The following is a 22,182-nucleotide window of genomic DNA, read 5'->3' on the forward strand; positions in this document are numbered from 1 at the left end:
CCATCACAGTCAAATGCTCGCAGACACAGAGGCAGATGCTGTTATTTTGAGAGCGGGGCTTACATATGCCGTCCCGTACGGAAAATAATGTTGCATACCACCGGTAACATGAATATATATTCCGTTGCTCGGTGCGCAAACTAGCTGTGTCAGGCATTATTTATAAGTAGCCTAATGTCCTGCACAACTCCACATGGAAAACTGGCAGTTCAATGAAGTGATGCTTATTGTCTGACATAGTGTACAAGTAGTTACTAGCTTAAAGTATTGTGCCAATAATGATCCTTCTGGTAAATTTGGCATTCAGTTGAGACACAAAAGCTCTTAGTTTAATGAAAATCTTTGGAAAAGAAGACAAGATGGTTTGTTTAATTAGTATTCATTTATTTAGATTTCTAATATCATATAGTATTGTCCTGTCAACCCATTACAAGTCTTGCCTTATTCAGTGTTGATTTATTGACATGTTTATGTAAGATGTTTTATTAGAAGGTGTGTGAGTGAAAGTTGTCTGAAGTTGTATTTTTCTATTTTATTGCAATGCTGATTGATAATGTAGGACTCTGGTCCTGGCTTGGCCTAAGTTTTGGTGTCTCTAGGTGCTGTGCTCTGTAGGCATGACACATTAATTTCTTTATGTGATACTTTATTTTTTGCATCAAATTATTTGAAGTATTGATAAGCAGTATTGATATCGATACAGGTATTGCTGCACTCTCAATTATAACTGCTCAATAGTGTCGTATGGTTACTTTTATTATACAAGCCATCAATTTTGATGGCTTGTTAGTGTAACCGTTAAGCATAATGGCATTAATGCTATATATAGCGTACATTTAGCCAGATATTTTTTTTTTTTTTTTTTTTTTAAAGTAGCTAACTAGCTAAAGCCTTAAGTAGCTGAAATTAAGTTGTCTCATGTCTCTGTCTGCAGCAACACACACACACACACACACACACACACACACACACACACACACACACACACACACACACACACAGACAACGATAGCTACCTACATTAACTGCAACATCTTTCCAGGCAGCAGATGGACTAATTGTTTTTCCTGTTGATCAGACAACTTTCACTCACACACCTTCTAATAAAACATCTTACATAAACATGTCAATAAATCAACACTGAATAAGGCAAGACTTGTAATGGGTTGACAGGACAATACTATATGATATTAGAAATATAAATAAATGAATACTAATTAAACAAACCATCTTGTCTTCTTTTCCAAGGATTTTCATTAAACTAAGAGCTTTTGTGTCTCAACTGAATGCCAAATTTACCAGAAGGATCATTATTGGCACAATACTTTAAGCTAGTAACTACTTGTACACTATGTCAGACAATAAGCATCACTTCATTGAACTGCCAGTTTTCCATGTGGAGTTGTGCAGGACATTAGGCTACTTATAAATAATGCCTGACACAGCTAGTTTGCGCACCGAGCAACGGAATATATATTCATGTTACCGGTGGTATGCAACATTATTTTCCGTACGGGACGGCATATGTAAGCCCCGCTCTCAAAATAACAGCATCTGCCTCTGTGTCTGCGAGCATTTGACTGTGATGGTGGGGAGACCACTACCCGTGAGCGAGAGAGAGAGCGGGACGGTCAAATAGCTGTAATCCTGTGGGCTGTGTGAGAAGATAGACTCAGGCTCTGCATGACCTGTTGCTGCTAAACAGGCAGCGCTGTGGGCAACAGTTGGCCTGTGGACTGTTGTTTGACCACTAATGACGTTACGTATTATAACACAATATAGCACAAGCACATAGCAAGCCTCTGTAACGTTACTTAAGTGAAATAAACAATTCAATTAGCCGTTAGCGCACCCTGCTAGCCTGCCTGACAATATGAGGCGTCAGATATCTAACACCATCACACAAATTAGTCAACGTGAGCTAAGTTAGCAAGCTGTATGTTTAATCGAAATATCAAACAGAGTAGGCTAATAACGTGACACCAATCATTTTAATACGGTTTTATCTACTTACCAACAACTCCACCACTGCTTCCTGGCTCGCTGGCGAGTGGCGACCATGACTTGCTTGTCAGAAAGACGTCGTTGGTGTAGACACTTGTCACTCAAACATGTCTGACCAATGGGGAAGCACCCGCCCCCACTGCGGTACGTTTGTGTCAAAATGATTTAAAAAAAAAACGACTTCAAAACTTTTTTCACTTCATTCAAAAAAAAAGAAAGTTCAATAAAAAAAAACACTTCAAATGATTTTTTTTTTTTTGCATTTAAACAGTTTTTTCTTTGATTGAAATTATTTTTTTTTTTATTGAAAATGTTTTTTTTTGATTGAAGCAACTTTTTTGGGATTGAATAATTAAGACACAAATGTCCTACCCATAACATGGTCCAAACACAAAAAAGATTACTTCAATCAAAGAAAACATTTTCAATCAAAAAAAAAAGTGTTCAAGTGCAATTTTTTGAGTCTCAAATATTTTTTTGCATTCAAAAACATTTTTTCTATGATTGAAAAGGTTTATTTTTTGATTGAAGTGATTTTTTTATTGAAAATATGTTTTGTTTGTTTGAAGCAACTTCTTTTTTGATTGAATTATAAAGACACAAATGTCCTACCCATAATATGGCCCAAACACAAAACAACAATACTTCAATCAAAAAAGTTGCTTCAAACAAAAAAACCTTCACTTCTATCAAAAAAAACATTTTCAAGCAAAAAAAAATAGTGTTCAAATGCATTTTTTTGAGTCTCAAATATATTTTTGCATTCAAACACTTTTTTTCTTTGATTGAAACGGTTTTTTTTGATTGAAAATATATTTTTTGATTGAAGCAACCTTTTTTTTGATTGAATAATAAAGACACAAATCTACCTCCATAATAGTTCACCCAAAAAAAGAAAATTATACCATAATTTACTCACCCTCAAGCAATCCTGGGTGTATATGACTTTAAGCCAAACACAATCAGAGTTATATTAAAGAATATCCTGGCTCTTCCAAGCTTTATAATGGGAGTGAATGGCCCAAAAAAGCTCATCCATCCATCATGAAAGTAATCCATACCATACGGCTCCAGTGGGGTTAACAAAGGCCTTCTGAAGCAAAGCCATGCGTATTTTGTAAGAAAATGATCCATATTTATAACTTTATAAACTATAATCACTGGCTTCTGGTAACATGAGTCTGGTTCAGGCAGAAGAGTGACCTCTGACCCGACGGATGATGTAAGAGTAGCGTGAGCTTAGGTGAGAGTCAACGCCTCTCATGGTAATAGAGCTGGACAACAAAATGAAGCTCCTCCCACATTTCTCTTTAAAATTTCTCGTTTTAGATTTCGAATTAATGACCGGTGTTTTGTTTTGCTCTATCATCTGCGCTTCCTCATTCGTCAAGTCGGGTCAGAGGTCAATCTTCCGCCAGAACTTAACTCGCATACGGCCGTTACCAGAAGCCAGTGATTATAGTTTATAAAGTTATAATTGTGGATATTTTTCCTCACAAATACGCATGGCTTCGCTTCAGAAGGCCTTTATTAACCCCCTGGAGCCGTATGGATTACTTTTATAATGTGGATGCACTTTTTATAAAGCTTTTAGGAGCCAGGATATTCTTTAATATAGGCTATCTCTGATTGTGTTTGGCTGAAAGAAGAAAGTAATATACATCTAGGATGGCTTGAGGGTGAGTAAAATATGGGATAATGTAAATTTTTGGGTGAACTAACCCTTTAACTGTGCACTTTGGCGTTTGACGTGGCCGCTAGGACAGGGCGAATCAACGAATACTACTATGACGAAGGCATATCTTATTAATATTAATGAGGATACGTGCCCGAACGCTCAAGGGAGGCTTTGAAGTACGTCAGTTTGACCTCATGAATATTTAAATTCGAAGCCTTCGCCGTAGTATGATTGGCCAGCTCCTCGGCGCTGTGCGGATTCTGCGCTGTCTGCTAAAGTACCGGGCGGGATTTCCGCAATACATTCAGTATGGCGAAGACTTACGATTATTTGTTTAAACTGCTGTTAATCGGGGATTCCGGTGTCGGGAAGACCTGTGTGCTGTTCAGATTCTCGGAGGATGCCTTTAACTCGACGTTTATTTCGACAATAGGTATTTAGATCTTATATTTATATCGGATTGTTTATGAAACGTCAGGCTGTGCTAGCGGCTAAGCTAATAGACTAGGAACTGTGTTAGCTCTTCCTGAGTTTTGTTTTGTTTTGTTTCTAAACTTTGACAGGTTCGCTGGTGTTTTGTAATTAATTATTTGTGTGTGGTGATATAGTGTGTGTTTAATGAACCTTTCTGCTGGTTTGTTGGTTAGCATGTAAGTTAAGTTAGCTGCTTTGACAGAATGACTCGGACATTAAATGAAAGGTTTGCTTTTGTTTAAATTCTTATTTTTTAAACTTTGTAATATCAACTGGATAGAAGTATTATATAAACTGTCGAATATTCAATTAAATATTTAAAAAATATATATGTTGTTAGAAACCCGTGAGCCAATTGTCACCTGTTTCACACACACTATAAGACTCAATATTCTATTTATGTAATAATGTAATATTCTTGTCTACTTTCAGTTAAATAGTGTTTCAGAAAATTTTACTGTTACTGTGGTAGTACCATGGTACAGTTATGCTAATATCGGACTGTGATGCTACTTTGATATATAGATACATGATGCTCAATGATTACTTTTACCAAGGTAATGCAAGTTACTTTATAGAATGATATTACCAAAACAGTGGTATTGACATCTACATGTTGTAATTTGTAAAATGTGAGAAAAAAACAAGGCTTCTATTGTCACTTTTTTTTGGTGTCTTAAGAAAAAGGGATGGTGTACTAAAAAATTCTGTTATTAATTACTAATTACTTATATGTCCTTCCAAACCTGCAAGACTTTCATTCATCTTTGGAACATAAATGAAGATATTTTGAATAAAATCTGAGCCGGTTCTGTCGCTCCATTGACAGCTACTCAACTACCACTTTGACGCTTCGTAAAGAAATTGTAAAACTAATCCATATGAATCGAGATTATCCAAATTATCTGAAAAGACACAATTGCTGTATATGATGAACAGATTTAATTTAAGCTTTTATCAGCGAACCTATACAGAAGCTCAACCAAACATTCTTGATGCATGTGAACAAACCTCATTGGTTCTTGCTGAAGCTCAAACGTGATGCGTAACACGAGAATGAACCTCATTGGTTCTCACACGTCATGCGAACTTGTTTGAGCTTCCGTTTACCACAACTGATGTTTGAGTTGATAAATGTTTATTTTATATGTGAATAACAGCCTAAATTCAATCTGTTCATCATATAAAGCGATCGTCTCTTCAGAAATTGGACTAAACCACTCAATTCATATGGATTAGTTTTGTAATCTCTTCTTTATAAGTGGTAGTTGCTTAGCTGTCAATGGAGGGACAGAAAACTCTCAGATTTCATCAAAAATATCTTCATTTGTGTTCAAAAGATGAACGAAAGTCTTATGGTTTGGAACGACATCAGTAAATGATGACGCAATGTTAATTTTAGGTCGAACTAACCCTTTAAATCAACTTTACGATGGTCCAGATCAAGGCGTTTCAATCTTTTAGATTCCGCACAGACCCACAAATATGATTATCCTCATGCGAGGGACACCAATCCCAAAACTTAAAAGATATAGGCTAAATGTCCCAATTTATACTATAAAAATATTATAAACGTATAAAATATTATTTGCAAAATATTCAGTTCCTATTACTTTATATTATTCGATTTTTAGTACAGTTCTGATAGATGTTTAACGGTCATACTTACGTTTTTAGTACTTTGCGAAATGAACTGGTGTGTCTAGCTGGTTTGATGCTTGGCTTTGTCATTCATCATATGTTCATCATATATATCATATGTTCTATGTGCATTGCTTTTAACACCTAACAATAGTCTGTTGTTGGACGTTTTTGAAAGAGACGCTGTATTGGGTTTGTTTTTCAGCCTATGATGACAGTTGTGCTGTGTATTTTCTCTTCCAGGTATCGATTTCAAGATCAGGACAATAGAACTAGATGGCAAGAAGATAAAGTTACAGATATGGTGAGTTTCTAGTCGTCTTTCCTTCTAGTCAACATTTGAAATGGAAGTTTATCAAAGTTGTCCTAAGACAAGAATGGGGGTATTGTTCAAAATTCATGTATAACTTTGATTAAAGGTTTTGATACACTTCAAATGTTGATTACTGTAGTTGAACATGAGTCATGAGTGACTTCGTAGAGTTTTATGAAGGAGCTGTTGTTTGACTTGTGAAACCATGATTCATTTCTCCTTTACAATGTAATTTCCCTGGTAAGGAAGATGTCATCTTCCACTTTACCAGACCTGCAAACCACATTTCTGCTGGGCCACAGTTACAACACTAATATATTGTTTGATATTTACAGGGACACGGCAGGACAGGAACGATTCCGAACGATCACAACGGCATATTACAGAGGAGCAATGGTAAGATGATGATTCTTATGTATGATGAGCTTCAGTAATTTCAGCTGTCGGTCTTGCCTGTTAATGCTATAATAATACTAATGCTCATTTGCTGGCATCTTTATAATTGCAGTGTTTTGCACAGTTGTAATTTGTCTTGTGCTCTGATCTCAGGGTATCATGCTGGTTTATGATATAACCAATGAGAAATCATTTGACAACATCAAAAACTGGATCCGAAACATAGAGGAGGTGAGTGCCTGCTTTATCTGCCTTCAATAATATACTTCAGATTGTGTGCAATGTTTCCATAGTATGCATAATCCGCAGGTTTTTTATATTAGCGTAAATAGCTCAAACAGTAAAGCCATGGGTTCAGTTCCCATGAGAATGCATGAACTGATAAAATGCATAGTTTAAATGCATTGCGATTTGCTTTGGATCCAAAGTGTCTGCCAGTTGCATGAATGAAAATGTAAATATTTAATCTATTTATTTATTAATATAGAAGTGGGCGACTTTAGTCATTGCACCTCACTGGGTTTTTTGTCTCTCTAGCATCTTGCGCCGTGAACATTGAGCTTTTAATATGAATACAAAAGCATGTGTTGTGCTTATTATTGTTTGTCTGGTGGACATTACCCTAAATTACCCTGATGCCTAATTACTAGTCATTTTGAAAATATGTAGCATTGCACACATCCATAAAAGTACCGTTTGAATATTCAACAGCAAATGATTACAGTGCATGTTCTTGTATGTGTTCAACCCAGCATGCATCAGCAGATGTAGAAAAAATGATTTTGGGGAACAAATGTGACATTAATGAGAAGAGGCAGGTGTCCAAAGACAGAGGCGAGAAGGTGAGCAGACCATGCTTGTTCTCTTATGCCATTAAAAATTTGCTTATATTATTTAATTTAATTGTACAAGATGCTACAGCAATGATGGAAGCACCTTCCACAATCATTTAGTTAATAATCCTTCTGCATCATCCAGATAAATCATACTTGTATTTTGAATCAAATCTGCCTGTACCCGTTTAGCTGGCGTTAGAGTATGGCATCAAGTTCATGGAGACGAGTGCAAAGGCTAATATCAACGTTGAGAACGTAAGTGTAAATGGCTTTTATGATGAATCCTCATTTCATTTCCTTATCATATCTGATCAAATCTGAGCGTTTAAAGGTCTAATGATGTTTCCTGCTCTACTCACAGGCATTCTTAACGCTCGCCAGAGACATAAAATCAAAGATGGACACGAAATTGGTAAGATTTTCCCTTTCTGTGCTTTAGGTTTATGTGTAAAAATTAATTTAGATTTATAATTGGGTAACACTTTACAAGGTTTCATTAGTTAACATGAACATTTGTTCTACAGCATTTATTAAAGGTGCAGTGAGTGATTTCTGAGAAACACTGCTGATATTTGAAATCAACCCAAACAAACACACCCTCCCGTCATAGCTCCGCCCACAAAATGCTAGAGTGGATGTCTCTTTATCATAGCTGAAGAAAAGCTGGCGGTCAAAAGTTTGGAATAAAAAAAAAAAAGATTTTTTGAAAGAACTTATCAAATGGAAGCAAAGGGAGATATTTGCTTTTAAAGAAATCGCTTTTTAAGGACTACAACAAACGGCTGGTAGAGACTACACCACATTCCTCCCGGGTTAGTGACATCACCAACCCTAGAATTTACATAAACCCCGCCCCCTGAACACGATTTATAGATTATCAAGACAGAATATGCTAATCAATGACTAGAAGATAACTCCACATAAGCTTCATAAATTCATCAACTAACCATTCAGAAATGTTGTCTACATGTTGTCACGTCGTCTTGAGTCTCTCCATCTTTCTGACTCCGGTTTTAACATAAAAGGCTAAAAGTTTTAGAAATTTTCAGTGCATGTGTGTGTGAGGTAAAAGAACATGAGCTCTTGAAGCTCCGCCCCCTGTGCCGGGAGCAGCAGCTCATTTCCTCACAGGAACAGAAACTTTAACATGCTATATAAAAATATCTGTGGGGTATTTTGAGCTAAAACTTCACACACACACACTCTGGGGACATCAGAGACTTATTTTACATCTTGTGAAAAGGCATCATACCACCTCTGTAATTATTCTGAACTTTTGACCACCAGTGTAGGTACATAATAAAGACTAAATAATGACGATTTTCCTTTTTGGACGAATAAAATCCTTCAGTATCTCTGCTTAGCTTGAGCTGTTGTAATAAAATAAGAATCTTGAGTCTAAAGGAGGTTTGTTTGTTTGTTCTTTGCTCACACAGGAGGGTAACAATCCTCAGGGCAGCAACCATGGCGTGAAAATCACCCCTGAACAGCAGAAAAAGAGCAGCTTCTTTCGCTGTGTGCTACTGTGAAGACCAAGGCCTTACTGTCCGCCGACATCGGGCTGGACATGACTGGACTATTCTCCCTCTTAGCACTCCTCCTCCTTCCTCTTTATCCCATCTCTCATTCTCTGTCACGCTCTTCTTCCAGTTGAGTTCCTGGCTCCTCTTATCTTCTTCCATTGACAGATTAGCGATGCCGCTTATGACCCTTCCCTGGCGAAACCATGGCGGGAAAGCATTGGTTTCTACAAGTCAAGGTGAAGAGCTTCGCCGTAAACGTGCACCTAAAGAAGATCCCGCATCACCATCTTTGTTTCAGTCGCTCGTTTTGAGCGCACAACTGCCAAAATTGATCCATTCCTTCATGGCGACCTGGAAGTAGTTGTGGTTCTGGGTCTGGCCGTAGAGCGTGATCTAACATTGAGCCAATTTGAGAGTTTCGTGGGGCGATCTTAATCATTCCATTTTATTTTCGGCGCATTCTTCGACAATCACATGACCTTATTGATAGTAGAGGAAAATTATAACCTGCCTAGTCTTTCATTTTTTTTTCTTGACCCAATTTTTATTTTTCAGGCTGATAACTAACCTTTGACCTATTACGCAAATCACATGCGTTCACAACTGGTGCAGTCAAGGTTTCAAAGACATGGCTAATGCTATTTTCATATTAAACAAATGAAGATCCTCTGCTTTTTATTCATCAAGACGTGTTTACTGCCTCGTTAAATCCAACCTCCCTTTTTTTAACATGCACATGAAGCTATTTCCAAATAGTTCAGCCTTTTATGCAGTAGCGCGCTAGCTTTCTTTTTAATATTCCTTTGCATAAATCCAAAACCTCAGGTCTCGCTTTATTACGACCTGAAAACGTCCCATCGTGAAAGTGTTCCTCGACTAAAAACACTTGAATTGAATCTACTAGTGTAAACTGACTCGTAGCCCTTGTAAGGATGAGAAATTCCTACGTTTGTAGTATTAATTATGAGTAACCAAAAGCAATGAGAAAGGATGAGTATGTGACCTGAAAAGCAGAGCTATACTTGAGAGAGCACCTCCCGTATACAGACGTCCATGCACTTTATCAGTATCTTTTGTGTTGTGTGTAGTTTGTGCCACATAGTGATCATTTTGCTGGTGTTTTTACATGGTTACACGGAGTATAACCTGCCGAATTCATGTTCCCCCAAACGTTTTCAAAGCATCATCTTATGTAAGGACTATTTCCACACCAGTCTTTTCCTGAGAGCGAGCCGAAGCTAGTTTAAAGCATTGGCTTCTATTGATGCCGTTTGTTCAGCTTTGAATAAATCAGATTGTTAATGTGTTAATATGTCTGATGTATTATGGATGGACTGCACATGAATTACAGTCCCACAGCATTAGTTAGGGTGGCACAGTGCAAAAACAAAACCGATTTGGTTCACATGAACAGGCTTAACTACCTAGAATACAATAATCCACCATTCCTGATTTCTGAATATTGTGTTGACATGCTTATAATTAATGCAAGAAATGCAATGCTCGAGCTGTACAGCCCTTCAAAGACAAACTTCGTTTTTTTTATTGGTTTGATATGAGCTTTCACACTGTTTTCTCAGTGTTGCGTCCATCACAAGAGACCCGTTTCATTTTGACAAACTGTGCAGTTGTCGTCTTTGTACTGCAGTATACTCAAATGTACGTTTTGTATGTCAGTGGGTTAATGCACACCAGCAATAGGTCAGGAATCTTTAACCCCTGTTAGCTTTGAGTGAAAGAACAAACTCTTCATCCATCTCCCAAAACCTGACAAGAACACGTTCAAGTCAAATTTCATCCCAAAACCAGTTTTTCTCATTAATGCAATGCAAATAAATGCATTTTTTTTTTTTTATTAAATAAAATATATAATATATAAATATTAACTACTTGCATATCATGTGTACCTTCTTTGTTATAGAGTAAAATATGGATGCATTACAGTAATGAGAATTTGTGAAGTTAATTGAAATAGTTCTTTATGCAATATATCTAATTTTTCCATTGGATTTGGGGTGTAATTTGACCTGAACGTGTTTTAAAGAGATTAGGAAAGCACATGTTTTTCCTGCGAGGCAGAGGCGTATGAAATTCTCTTCTTGCTGCAATAAGGCACACTCACTTTTCCTTTTCCAAGCTTCAATGTTGACCAACTTGAAACGACTTTCTGTTTGCACCTTGTTCTCTTTCCACCTCGAGGCGATGATATTTTTGACTCATATTTGTCATATTCTTTCATGTTAGGAGAGGTGTACCGGATGGTCTGTATGTACCCATAGCATCTCTCTTCTCTCCCTGTATAATAATACTTGCCGTTTGTCTTAATAACTAATACTTGATCTTTCATTTTGGATCTATGCATCATGAAGTTGATACTGTTGACCTCCTGTATGTTTTGTCTGTGTCTGTATATTTTTTTTTCTATAGATGTTCTGCACATTGAAGCGTCTGAAGCGCCACATGTCTAGTGTTCTGTTCTGAGCTTTAGAGGACAGTCTACTGGTTTAAAACATGTTTGGTTGTAATAATGGACCTTAGACGTGATTTAATCTGGCCTTAGGGTGTTTTAAAGTGATCAAATAAAATGCAAAAATAACTATAACAGACAGCTGGCGGAATTTTTTTATTTGATATGCAGACAAACCAAGTGGAAAAGAACATTAGCAAACAGGTACCGCTTTCTGTCTTAAACGCTTTGCAGTCATGTAGTGTTTATTGAGCAGTGTGTCCGTCTAGTTTGTCTCATGTACTTCTTGATTTGATTTGAAACGACTGTCATCCATATCATTTACGGATTCTTTTATACGACCATTGTTTTCACTCGTCGATTGTGAGGTTACTGGGGAGATTGGTTAAATTACATTTTTGGTAAGAAAAAAAAAAGAGAAAAGAAACAATTGTAAATAACTCTAAAAAGAGATCTACTTAAATTGTACTGTACTTTCTAAAACATTGAAAAACTGATCTACAGTTTTTGTAGATATCTGTACTTTTGATTTATTAAAACAAGATTCTTTTAAGAGATGTGTCTGTGTGTGTGTTTAATATATTCATTTTCAGGTGTTGATTTGCTGTAGCTGCGTAATAAGCTGTTCAGGCACATTATTGGCTTGTCTTAATGTTCAAGATATAAATTCTTGTGTTTTATTTTTGAACATTAATATTCTTCTTATGTTAGTAGAGGTGTCTACTTTATTTTAAACTTTACCGTGCGCGACACCATCTGTTCCTGACTTCTGAATCTGCAGAGAAAAGTTCTTACATCGTCTTTTGAAAGTAAATGTCCTGTTGGTCAGGTGATCTTCATATCCTGATGTGGAAGGTGCTGGAAGCCAGAAGATTAAGATCTGATTAACAAGAAAGCTCTTATCAAAAGCATCTGTATACACACAGAACTGCATGTCTTTGTATAACAGCCTGGTCAAACATTATGTTGGCATAATTTATGTTTCATTGCATCGTCACAAATAAAACAATCCAAGCACAACTAAGCAAATCTTTCACACATTTTTAATAATGTTTGAATAAAGGGTGAAGACTTTTGGTCAGAACTATATGTCATAATAAAAGTTAAAAAAAAAAATGTCCTTGAAAATAAAATCGAGGGGACAAATATTGCGCTTTATTGAAAGTTACCAGAGTTTATCTGGTCATTAAATGAGATTAAAGACATAATTGGTAAAAGAAAATCCAGCTTTTAATGTTGTTTATGTGCCTATGTGGTGTTTTTAATGTGCTTTAAGTCAAACCATGTGTAAATTCATGAGTCGACACCATTGCTGAGTATTTTCTCCTTAAAACTGCAGTGAACCAAAGACAGTCTCAAAAACACGCTTTGAAATCGCTGGTGTTTCTGACGTCACAAACTACCTTGTAACCAATCAGATCAACGTGTGATCGTCAACCAGTGGATCTCTGAGCTGAGTGAGTGAGTGGAGGCGGGGCTCATTTGCATATTCATAGAACCGCGTATAGCCTACTAAATGAGGCAAGGGTGTCCAGTTACATTCAAGCTATTTTAAGACGTGATTTTTTTCAAGGAAAAAATGTTTAAATATGTAATTTTGGTGATCAAAGATGAGTTTTAAGGGATTATATGATTGACTACAGGGGGTTTTAAAGTAATAGTATCACAGCAGTTTCATGCTAACTAACACGTCATGTTTATTTATGAATATTTTGCTTGGAAATGCTGCCACTGGGGACAAGTCAACATATTCAAACCACAGATGCTATGTTTAAACCAATATATTCCTTTAAAATAGAAAATATTTAATTTGAAAACCATTAGATGAAATATCTGAACAGAAAAGTGTGTGTTCAACTGTTACCTGAGGAAATCAGGCGCTCTCACGATCATGTGCTGGAAATCCTCCAGAGACAATCGACCGTCGTTGTCCAGATCAGCTTCATCGATCACTTTCTCACACACCATCCTCACCTCATCCTCAGTCAGCTCGTTGCGGGTCAGTCTGTTTAAGGTTTTCTCCAGGTCGGATTTACAGATGAAGTCGTCGTTGTTGAAATCTAAAGGGAGAAACGAGACAAGGGCGAGTTCTGCAAGTAAATAAATCACTATTAAAATGGGCAAATAAAAATGAACATTACTTATCATAAAAAGCACTTAATTTGTGTTTAACATGTCGTTTAAGTTACAAATAAAATAAATTAATAAAACCTTTTAATGCAACTTTTAAATCACTTTTAAAAAGCGTTAGTAAATTGCTTAATTTTTATGCAGAAAAAAAAATTCTGGCTTAAAGAAATACTTTTAGAAGTTGTTTTTCATAATAATAATAATAGCACCTTTAACAGACACAAGACATTTAACAATGCAAAAATCAAAAGAAATCAATGTCCAGATTGTTACCGTTAACTTAGTTTTTATACATAAATTAACCCATTTTAAATATGTATTTATTTGTCTTAATGTGATTTATTTGTTAGAATAACTAGAACACATTTATTTCATATTTACACTGTAAAAAATGATCGTGATTTTAACGGTAAAAGACTAAAAATGCTACGGTGAAAAACTGTTAATAGGCTACTGTGAATAACTGTGATAGATCTTACTGTACATTTAATGAAATTTTACAGTAAAATACGTTAAAAGTGAGAAACCTTAACTTGACATTCCCACAAATCTCTGCGTGACACTTCACATTTGATGTATTTTTGTTGAAATAACTATGTTTCTTCTTAATTTTTTCTAATCAGTTATGTACATTAGGGTTTTATGTTACATTTAATGTTGTTAAATTAATGTTTATTGCATTTTTAAAATTCCATGTGTGTTACCATGATGGTGTTCGTGTGAATGACACTGTGCAGCTTCTATATATTAATATTACATTTCTTATGGAAAATCTGCTTGCGATGAGCTTTGATTGATCATGTGACTTTCATCACCGCTGTGATTGGTGGTTGTCAGTGTATTACAATGGAATAAAACAGATATTAATTCTTCAATAGATCAGTAAATTAACATTATAAGATAATGAAATATATATATTTTTTTACTGTAAATTGAAATTATGTCTGTAAAGCCTAAAATGTTGCTACCGTATTTTTTACGGTAAATTTCTGGCAACCACAGCTGCCATTTTTACCGTAAATTTTACGGATTTTTTTTTTTTTACAGTGTCATTTTCTTTACAGTTTATTTATACAAGACACCCATAGTAGGCTATGCCACAGTAAACCCGTTTGTAAACTTTATGTTTTGAACATTCTTAACAATTAATCCTTCTGTGTGTTCAGTCTGAATAATTTCAACATACTCTATTGTTCCCATCATTGATCTCTATTGTTTGAGAGCGTTATCATTTACCCCGTGTTAATGTTGCATGAGAACAGAGTCTTTTCTGATGACAGCAGCAGATCAGGTTCTCTGAGATCTTTTAATTAGACAGCCGCCGAACACAGATATGAACAGAGCTTTCCATAAGCAGTTCCCACTTTAATGAACGTCTGAATTATTGATATTCGTGTGTCAGTTAAGGTTCTGCGGGTTCATCTCTACATGAATAGGAACAGAAGATTGAGTTCAGGTAGTATCGAATGATCTCATATGCACTGCACTTATCTCCCCAGCATGTCCTTTGGAGGATTATTATTAAAAACGTTTTTATTCATTGAAAAATCACAAATAAAATAAAACATGTTAGGTTAAAGGTTCTATTTAATCATTTTCATGTATTAATCGCTTTTTATTGCCAATGTGTGAACAGCTTTTAAAGCATTTCTTTTTTAAACGAGACCTTCCTCGATCTCCTAGTTTGCCTATGAAAGCCTGTAGACTGATTTTTCAGTCTCGGGACGTTTTTGCCGGGAAAATCAAAAGGATGTGACGGTTACGCGCGCTACTGATGTTCAATGATGCATGAAATTAATGCTTATGTTCAGGATAATGCAGAAAGAGCCATTCTGTACTGTCAATGTGTTATGCAAAGAAAGGGGATTAGTTAAAACTCTCACATAGTCAGATCTATACAGTCTAATATAGGCCACTTTATAATCAACTATCATAAGTGTAATTTTAATTACCTCGCAGAGCTGGTGCAAACATATTCACATCAATATGATCAGATGCTTTTTGAACTGCTGTTATTTATGTGTGTTTATTTTGTTATTGATAGAAGAGCGCGCAGTATTTTTACGTCTTCATCTAAACGTCGCTCTCAGCAGTGTGTTCGGCATCTGGATGTTCGTATATCACGGCAAACTAAGGTTTTCCCAACTTCTTTTTACTTCTCAGCAAAAGAAAAAACGAAAAGAAAAGAAAAAGAACTTCGCCAAGAAACTGGGGGCACTGAATCACGTTCAGTCTCAGACTCGCGAGTGCGAGCCTTAGACTGTAAAAAATAGGTGCGAGCACGAGCAATAAGTTACAGGCTGCAGTTCACTTAATGGCCACCGGTGTCGCTAATAACAAGAGTTTCTGAATTCTACATATAAACGTCTACATATATCCCTTCTTAAACTTATTTCATTTAGTTGCCACGGCAACTTTTCTAATTGTTGTTTAGTTAAGGTTGAAACATGAAAATCAATAACTGGAATAAAAACTAAAACACTAAAATAGCTAAATACCAAATATAAATTAAATAAAAATAAATTAAACCTAAATAGTAATGTTTACAAAAATAGTAAAAAAGCAAAATGAAAACTGAAAATATGAAAAACATGAAAACAAATTAATAAAAAAATATATAATAGCATATAAATAATACTAAACACTGGTTCTTTCAAACAGAACATCAGTCAGAAAATCGAGTGATTATTATTCAGTTACATCCATAATTCTATGATAGTTCTAATGAATGGTTGAATGAGTAGTTATAGGATCTGGACTAGAGTGACTTTACCAGCTCACAAGGTCCAGAAAATATAAAAAGTGCAAAAAGGGGAAGGGTTGCTAGTCCTGCATCGAAATGTTGATTAACGGTGCGGGCACATTTACCGTTTCCCGGTGAAATTTCGAGGCCGATATCCAGTAGTTTCCACACACAAATTTTGCTCATGTTCAAGTTGGTCATGTGAATTTGCCTCACTGTCCATCAAAAAACTGCTTGGTTCATTTGAAAGTGACTTGAGTGCTGTGCTTTACATGTTACGCTGTCGACAAGTAGATCATAGACCCTTTTTTGCCCACGAGATTTCGTGACCGCACCTTAAGACTGACCGTATATCCTAAAAGCGTAATACGCCTTCAGGTCCCGCGGGGCCATTTCACTCAGCACTGAAAACATGTCCAGAAAGTCGTCCAAAGTCATGTTTCCTTCTCCATCCTCTGAGAAGACCTCAGCGATCCTCTGCCTGAATGGATTATCCTAAATGAAAGATGACATTTTATTCTTAAATGTGTAGTTCATAACTACCCAGCCAACATGTCAGAGTGAGCCCCACATGGGTTTTATCTGGGTTAGATGGGCGTCATCTGGGCATGGGCTCAATGTGGGCCCCAGTTAAATTGCCCATTATTGTTTATTTGAGGGTCCCATATGAGCCACATTTGGGCTTTATTAATAGATTACATTTTAAGTGGGCTATTCCATTTGTTTTATATGCATTGATATGACAATTTTGGCTGGTCCCGATAATTCTTTATATCTGAGAGCCGATAACCGATACATTGGCCGATAAATCTAAATCCACATTTTTATATAATTTTTGAGAGCCTGATTACAAAAACAAAAGTCTCACCATTAAAAGCACACAATTATAATGTTCTCATTATAATATTATGTAGCCGATATGACAGCACATGTTGCACTTCACTGTATTTTCCTTTTTCGAAGTGATTTCAATCATATTTCAATCAATTCAATGTTGAACAGTGCGCATCTGAAGAGTCTCAGCTGAAGGAAATAATCCACTATTTATCGACTTTAACATATCGACCAAATTTTCTTATCAAGCCGATAACATTAAAAATTAACATCGGCCGATACCGATATGGTGGCCGATATATCGTGCATCCCTATTTTATATGATTATATAATAATTTAATATATAATAATAATCCATGATCCTTTACTCTTTTTATTTATATGCATCTATAAAATGCATGCTCAAAGGGTAAGCACTTTCATCACCTTCCCCAGGAGCCACAATGATTGCCGTGTGCCTTCCTGCAAATCCCGAGAAAAAAAACAAAACAAAACATTATCACAATCCCTGTCTCGTGGTCCTTTGTTTTATTTATGCACTTTTATTTTGAAATATATTTTCTGCTACATTTGAGCAAGGACGAAGAGAGGCGAGAACTCACTTGCAGCAAAGTTTATTAAAAACTAAAAGCAAAGTTAATCCAAACTGAGGCCTAAATCAGAAAGAAGGAACATAACAGTTTTACATACTAAGACTGAAACACGGGATATAAATAACACAGGATAACAAGAGGGAAACGAGGAACACCTGAGACTGATTAATCATAAGGAAACAAACAGGTCTCTACAGAAACAAAGGCAAACAAGAACAGGGAAACATTGCAACAAAGTGAACAGAAAATACACTTCAAAATAAAAGTGCATAAATACAACAAAGGACCTAGAGACAGGGATAGTGACAAACTACCCCCCACACACACTCACTTGAACACTATCAATGTATATTTGAATTTTTATTAACCAAGTTTTACTGTTGCTTTTATATAATTGGGTAATTTTGAAAGATTTTGGAAAACACTAATTTGATTTCATGGAGCTCTCTAAAGCCCATGATCTGAATTACTGATGTCAAGTCCGATTCATTTCCGCGATCCGGTTCTTTCGGACTTGTGCGCCATCAACCCGAAACTAAAGTTTGATTCAGTTCGATTAACGAATCAGCTCGACCGGTTACTTCATATTAATCGGGTTCAACCGGCTCAAAAGAACGATTCGCTCAAGAACCGAACATCACTAATTTTTATCCTGATGCTTTCAAGAGGTTTTATCTTAAAGTTTAATATAAAAAAAAAAAACACACAATTTACACATTCCGAGTTCAAGTCTTTTTCTTTAAAGTTTAAATATTTTATCATGCAATTTGAAAATGTATAGAGCACCACATAAAATCAGCTGATTTTAGGAAATCTTTGTTTTGTCAGGGACAGGTTTATATATACTGTGTATATATATATATACAAACATTTTAGCAGATTTGGGTTGGTTTGAAAGTGAATTTTGCATAGTAGCAAATTATTTGACCCACTGGAATCTTTACAGAAATGAATAAATGGAGCCTAATTTTCACCTACTCTGGTCCCACAAAAAATAAAAATAAAAAAACATAATAAGGCCATTTGTGGGTCAAGTGTGATCACCAATGTGGGCCCCATGAGGTTTTTGTGTGCAGAACACCTCAGCCCCATTATTAGCACTCATGAGCCCATAATGAACATCTAAATGGGCCCCTCTTAGAGCCTTTGGACCCATTATGTGTCCCTATGGGCAAATATACACGGGGCCATGGACACATTTATTTCGTTTCCATTTGAGTTTCCTATGCAGGGCCCAATGACAGGCCATCAAAAACCCATAATGGGGCTCACATGGAAATGTTGGCTGGGTAGGGCCTATTTATGTTTTGCTTACGTCCCAGTGACGCTGCTTACTTTTTACTTAAACAAAATTAAACAAATCACTCTATTCATGTCATAGGGATCATAAAATCAGCACCTTGAAAGGCAAAATTATGATTAATACTTTACTAGTGGTGTTTCACTGGGACTCTAGACAATTAAAACAGTCTATCATATATATAAGGTCTGTTTCTGTGTCTCTCAACCAAAGGCTGCAGGATTGTTTCCTCTTCACTAATACTTCACAAATTAAACTGAGCTGTCGGTTCTCTTGAGTTGCGAGGATCTGATAACGCTTATAACCCCACCAAGACTGCGATCAATTAGTAGGAGTTTCATAATAGATGAGGAACACAGATGAGATGCGCTGTACCTTCAGCTCCGGCATGCTGCCAATGAGCTCGTACGGCAAACGCACGTCCGGTCCCGTGGTGTAGTCCAGCGGCACGAGCTGGGGAGCCAAATCACGGTATCGGTGAAACAGTCTGTGGAAGGACAACACATTATATGGAAGTAGACCTATATGACATCTTCATACTGTTTATGCATGGGCGCCGCCTATTTAGTGACTAAAAAATGCTGGATTGTTTCAACTTTGGGTCAAATATGGACTAACTCAGCCGTTGGGTTACATTTTTAACCCAACGTTTGGGTTTGTCCATATTTGACCCCAAATTGGGTTAAAACAACCCAGCATTTTTTATAGTGCAGCTTAGAGGCTTTTTCAGTTTCAGCCACATTAAACACACAAGTATCTTTTTATGAAAACTGCGTATCTCACCTCAGAATTTCTTTTCTGGTGAAATAAGTGCAGTCCTTCAGAATGAAGCAAAAACATGCAATGATTTACAAACAGCATTATTCATGCTCATTTTTTATTGTTTGAGGAAAATGATAATGAGGTGCAAAGCATTTATACATATTTGATAACCATAACAGTTTGAATATCACTCTTATCTTGACCATTTTAACTTTAAACCTTGCTATATAGAATATTTCACAAAAGTGCTACAATTTTTACAGTTTTCGAATGTATTTGCATTTTTAAGATGCAGGTGAGATATACACAGTTCAAAAGTTTGGGGTTATATTTAAAAAATAAAAATAATTGAATGCTTTTATGTTGCAAACTGATGTTTTTGACATTTGACATTTGACAATGGAAAGACATTTATTAATGTTGCAAAATATTGTCTTTCAAATAAATGCTGTTCTTTTGAACTTTCTGTTCATAAAAGAATTAAAAAAAAATTTTTTTACCTCAGGTTCAACAAAAATATGAAGCAGCACAGCTGTTTTCCACATTGATAATAATAATAAATGTTGATCTTGAGCATCAAATCATCATATTAGAGTGATTTGTGAAGGATCATGTGACACTGAAAACTGGAGTAATGATGCTGAAAATTCAGCTTTGATCACAGGAATAAATTACATTTTACAATACATTCACATAGAAAACAGTTATTTTAAAGTGTATCATTTTGATCTATTGTGAAAATTAGAGACTTTTGTCAAAAGCATTGAAGATTCTTACCGACCCCAAAGTTTTGAACGGTTGTGCAATAAGTTATCCAAAATTACGATCTCAGATGGCCTGACTGACCTGATATGCGTCCAGTTGCTGGGATGTGAAGATGGTCTGTTTGTTCCCCATCCTCGCAGTGCCATGGCAAACTCCCTGTGGTCTGCAGCGTATGCCAGCAGATATTTCAGATATGAAATACTGGCACAAAAGGCCTCGGTGAGACACGGCAGATCGGGTGTCGTCCTTCAGTTCTTTTATAATGGCAGTATTTCATCATTTAGCTGCCATGAATGGCGGTCTCTCTCTGGCGTGAATGCGTGCTGTCGGTCAAACAGAGAGCGGGTTAACAGCGTCAGATTACTGACTGATTCACACACAGCAAAAACTGCTAACCTGACATTGTTTTTTTTAAAACTCTGTTTAAACCATAAAAAATAATTTTGCTGGTATAAATGCTACATTTATTTGAGCAAAAATAAAGTAAAAACAGTAATATTGTGAAATATTATTACAATTTAAAATAAGATACTGTGTGTGTGTGTGTGTGTGTGTGTGTGTGTGTGTGTGTGTGTCTGTCTCTCTCTCTCTCTCTCTCTCTCTCTCTCTCTCTCTCTCTCTCTCTCTCTCTCTCTCTCTGTGTGTGTGTGTGTATGTGTATGTCTACTTAACTATATTTTACCCAGAAGTGACCAAAATCTCCAAAAAAAAAAACCTTCCTTTAGGGACGTCCTCATTGGTATTGGTATAAAAATAAAGTAATTAAAGGTTTATTGAAAATGTAAAAATGCAGAAAGTTTTGTGTGATGGGTAGGTTTAGGGGTCGGGGTTAGTGTGTGTGTGTGTGTGTGACAGTTAAGCAATATATTCTATGCTAAATTTATATTTTGTATTTAAATTTTTTCTGGTGTTTTTTTTCTTTTTTTTTCTGGATGAGTTAAATGTGACCCATGCATTAGATTCACCTCTTTCATCCTGGTTTCAGTAATCTTCCTGATAAAGTTTTGACTAGAGATCTCGTGAAAAGCAGCCTGGTGTATTGTGTTAATATGCATCTCAATTATGGCATTAAATATGCACGCATTCGTGCACTAGTTGACCATTGTGAGTTTAATTGGTTGGCACAGAAGCTGAACGGTATCAGTTGATCCTGTGGAAGCCCTGCAGCTGTTTTACTTCTTACCGCTTGTTTTCTCTCTCTCTCTCTTTTACTTTCACTCTATAGGAGGCGATCCGCTCATACTCTACCTGTCACCTGTTGCTTTTGTTGGCCCTTTTCCTATATGATCCCATGGGAAGACACATGGACAGATCAGATAAGATCAGATGCCGTATATAACATGCATGTTACATCAGAAAAATGTCATGCTTTGTTGATCTTCCTTTTAAAGGTGTTTGTATTTGCAATATATGCCACGAACCACAGAAATAAAACCTCATCCATCATTTTTGTAAATTTATATTAGACTTTATAATAGTTCACAACATGCAATGTAAAAATTTCCATATTTTACAAGTGACCGACTCAAGCTCCTCCATATATTAAAATTTCATGTCTATTTACATAATTTACAACTTTATCCTTGCAAGTCCAGTCCAGATTCACAGCATAAACACTGCTGGCAACCCAGCAAGCAATATCCGTCATTTCACCGTCTAGGTTAACTATAGACCCGATATAGTCCGGCTATTAGTAACACACTTATAGCCAAAATAACCTTGA

At 36.1% G+C, this 22,182-nt stretch overlaps 2 protein-coding genes across 4 annotated transcripts; one reads left to right on the forward strand and one right to left on the reverse strand.

Annotated features, from left to right (window-relative positions):
* The first annotated feature begins 1,980 nt into the window (after nucleotides 1–1,980).
* On the forward strand, nucleotides 1,981–10,907 carry rab8a (RAB8A, member RAS oncogene family). Of its 2 annotated transcripts, none has more exons than XM_081375358.1 (8): nucleotides 1,981–2,148; nucleotides 6,041–6,101; nucleotides 6,446–6,506; nucleotides 6,660–6,737; nucleotides 7,259–7,348; nucleotides 7,532–7,597; nucleotides 7,704–7,754; nucleotides 8,779–9,017. In XM_081375358.1, exons 1-8 carry the CDS (start codon nucleotides 2,112–2,114, stop codon nucleotides 8,869–8,871), a joined length of 537 nt encoding a protein of 178 aa, XP_081231484.1. In that variant the 5' UTR covers nucleotides 1,981–2,111; the 3' UTR covers nucleotides 8,872–9,017. The 2 variants fall into 2 exon arrangements, with proteins under 2 accessions (XP_081231484.1, XP_081231483.1); XM_081375357.1 differs by lacking the exon at nucleotides 1,981–2,148 and adding an exon at nucleotides 3,941–4,115 and having other exon boundaries at nucleotides 8,779–10,907.
* A 1,228-nt stretch (nucleotides 10,908–12,135) lies between these two features.
* On the reverse strand, nucleotides 12,136–20,606 carry cib3 (calcium and integrin binding family member 3; the record flags this gene model as incomplete). Of its 2 annotated transcripts, XM_081373933.1 has the most annotated exons (6): nucleotides 12,136–12,190; nucleotides 13,197–13,392; nucleotides 16,553–16,700; nucleotides 19,308–19,419; nucleotides 19,716–19,750; nucleotides 20,541–20,606. In XM_081373933.1, 6 exons carry the CDS (start codon nucleotides 20,589–20,591, stop codon nucleotides 12,169–12,171), a joined length of 564 nt encoding a protein of 187 aa, XP_081230059.1. In that variant the 3' UTR covers nucleotides 12,136–12,168. The 2 variants fall into 2 exon arrangements, with proteins under 2 accessions (XP_081230059.1, XP_081230058.1); XM_081373932.1 differs by lacking the exons at nucleotides 19,308–19,419; nucleotides 19,716–19,750 and having other exon boundaries at nucleotides 20,541–20,591.
* Between the last annotated feature and the right edge of the window lie 1,576 nt (nucleotides 20,607–22,182).

Source organism: Scardinius erythrophthalmus (assembly GCF_964197995.2).
Source record: "Scardinius erythrophthalmus genome assembly, chromosome: 9".
Taxonomy (NCBI): Eukaryota; Metazoa; Chordata; class Actinopteri; order Cypriniformes; family Leuciscidae; genus Scardinius; species Scardinius erythrophthalmus.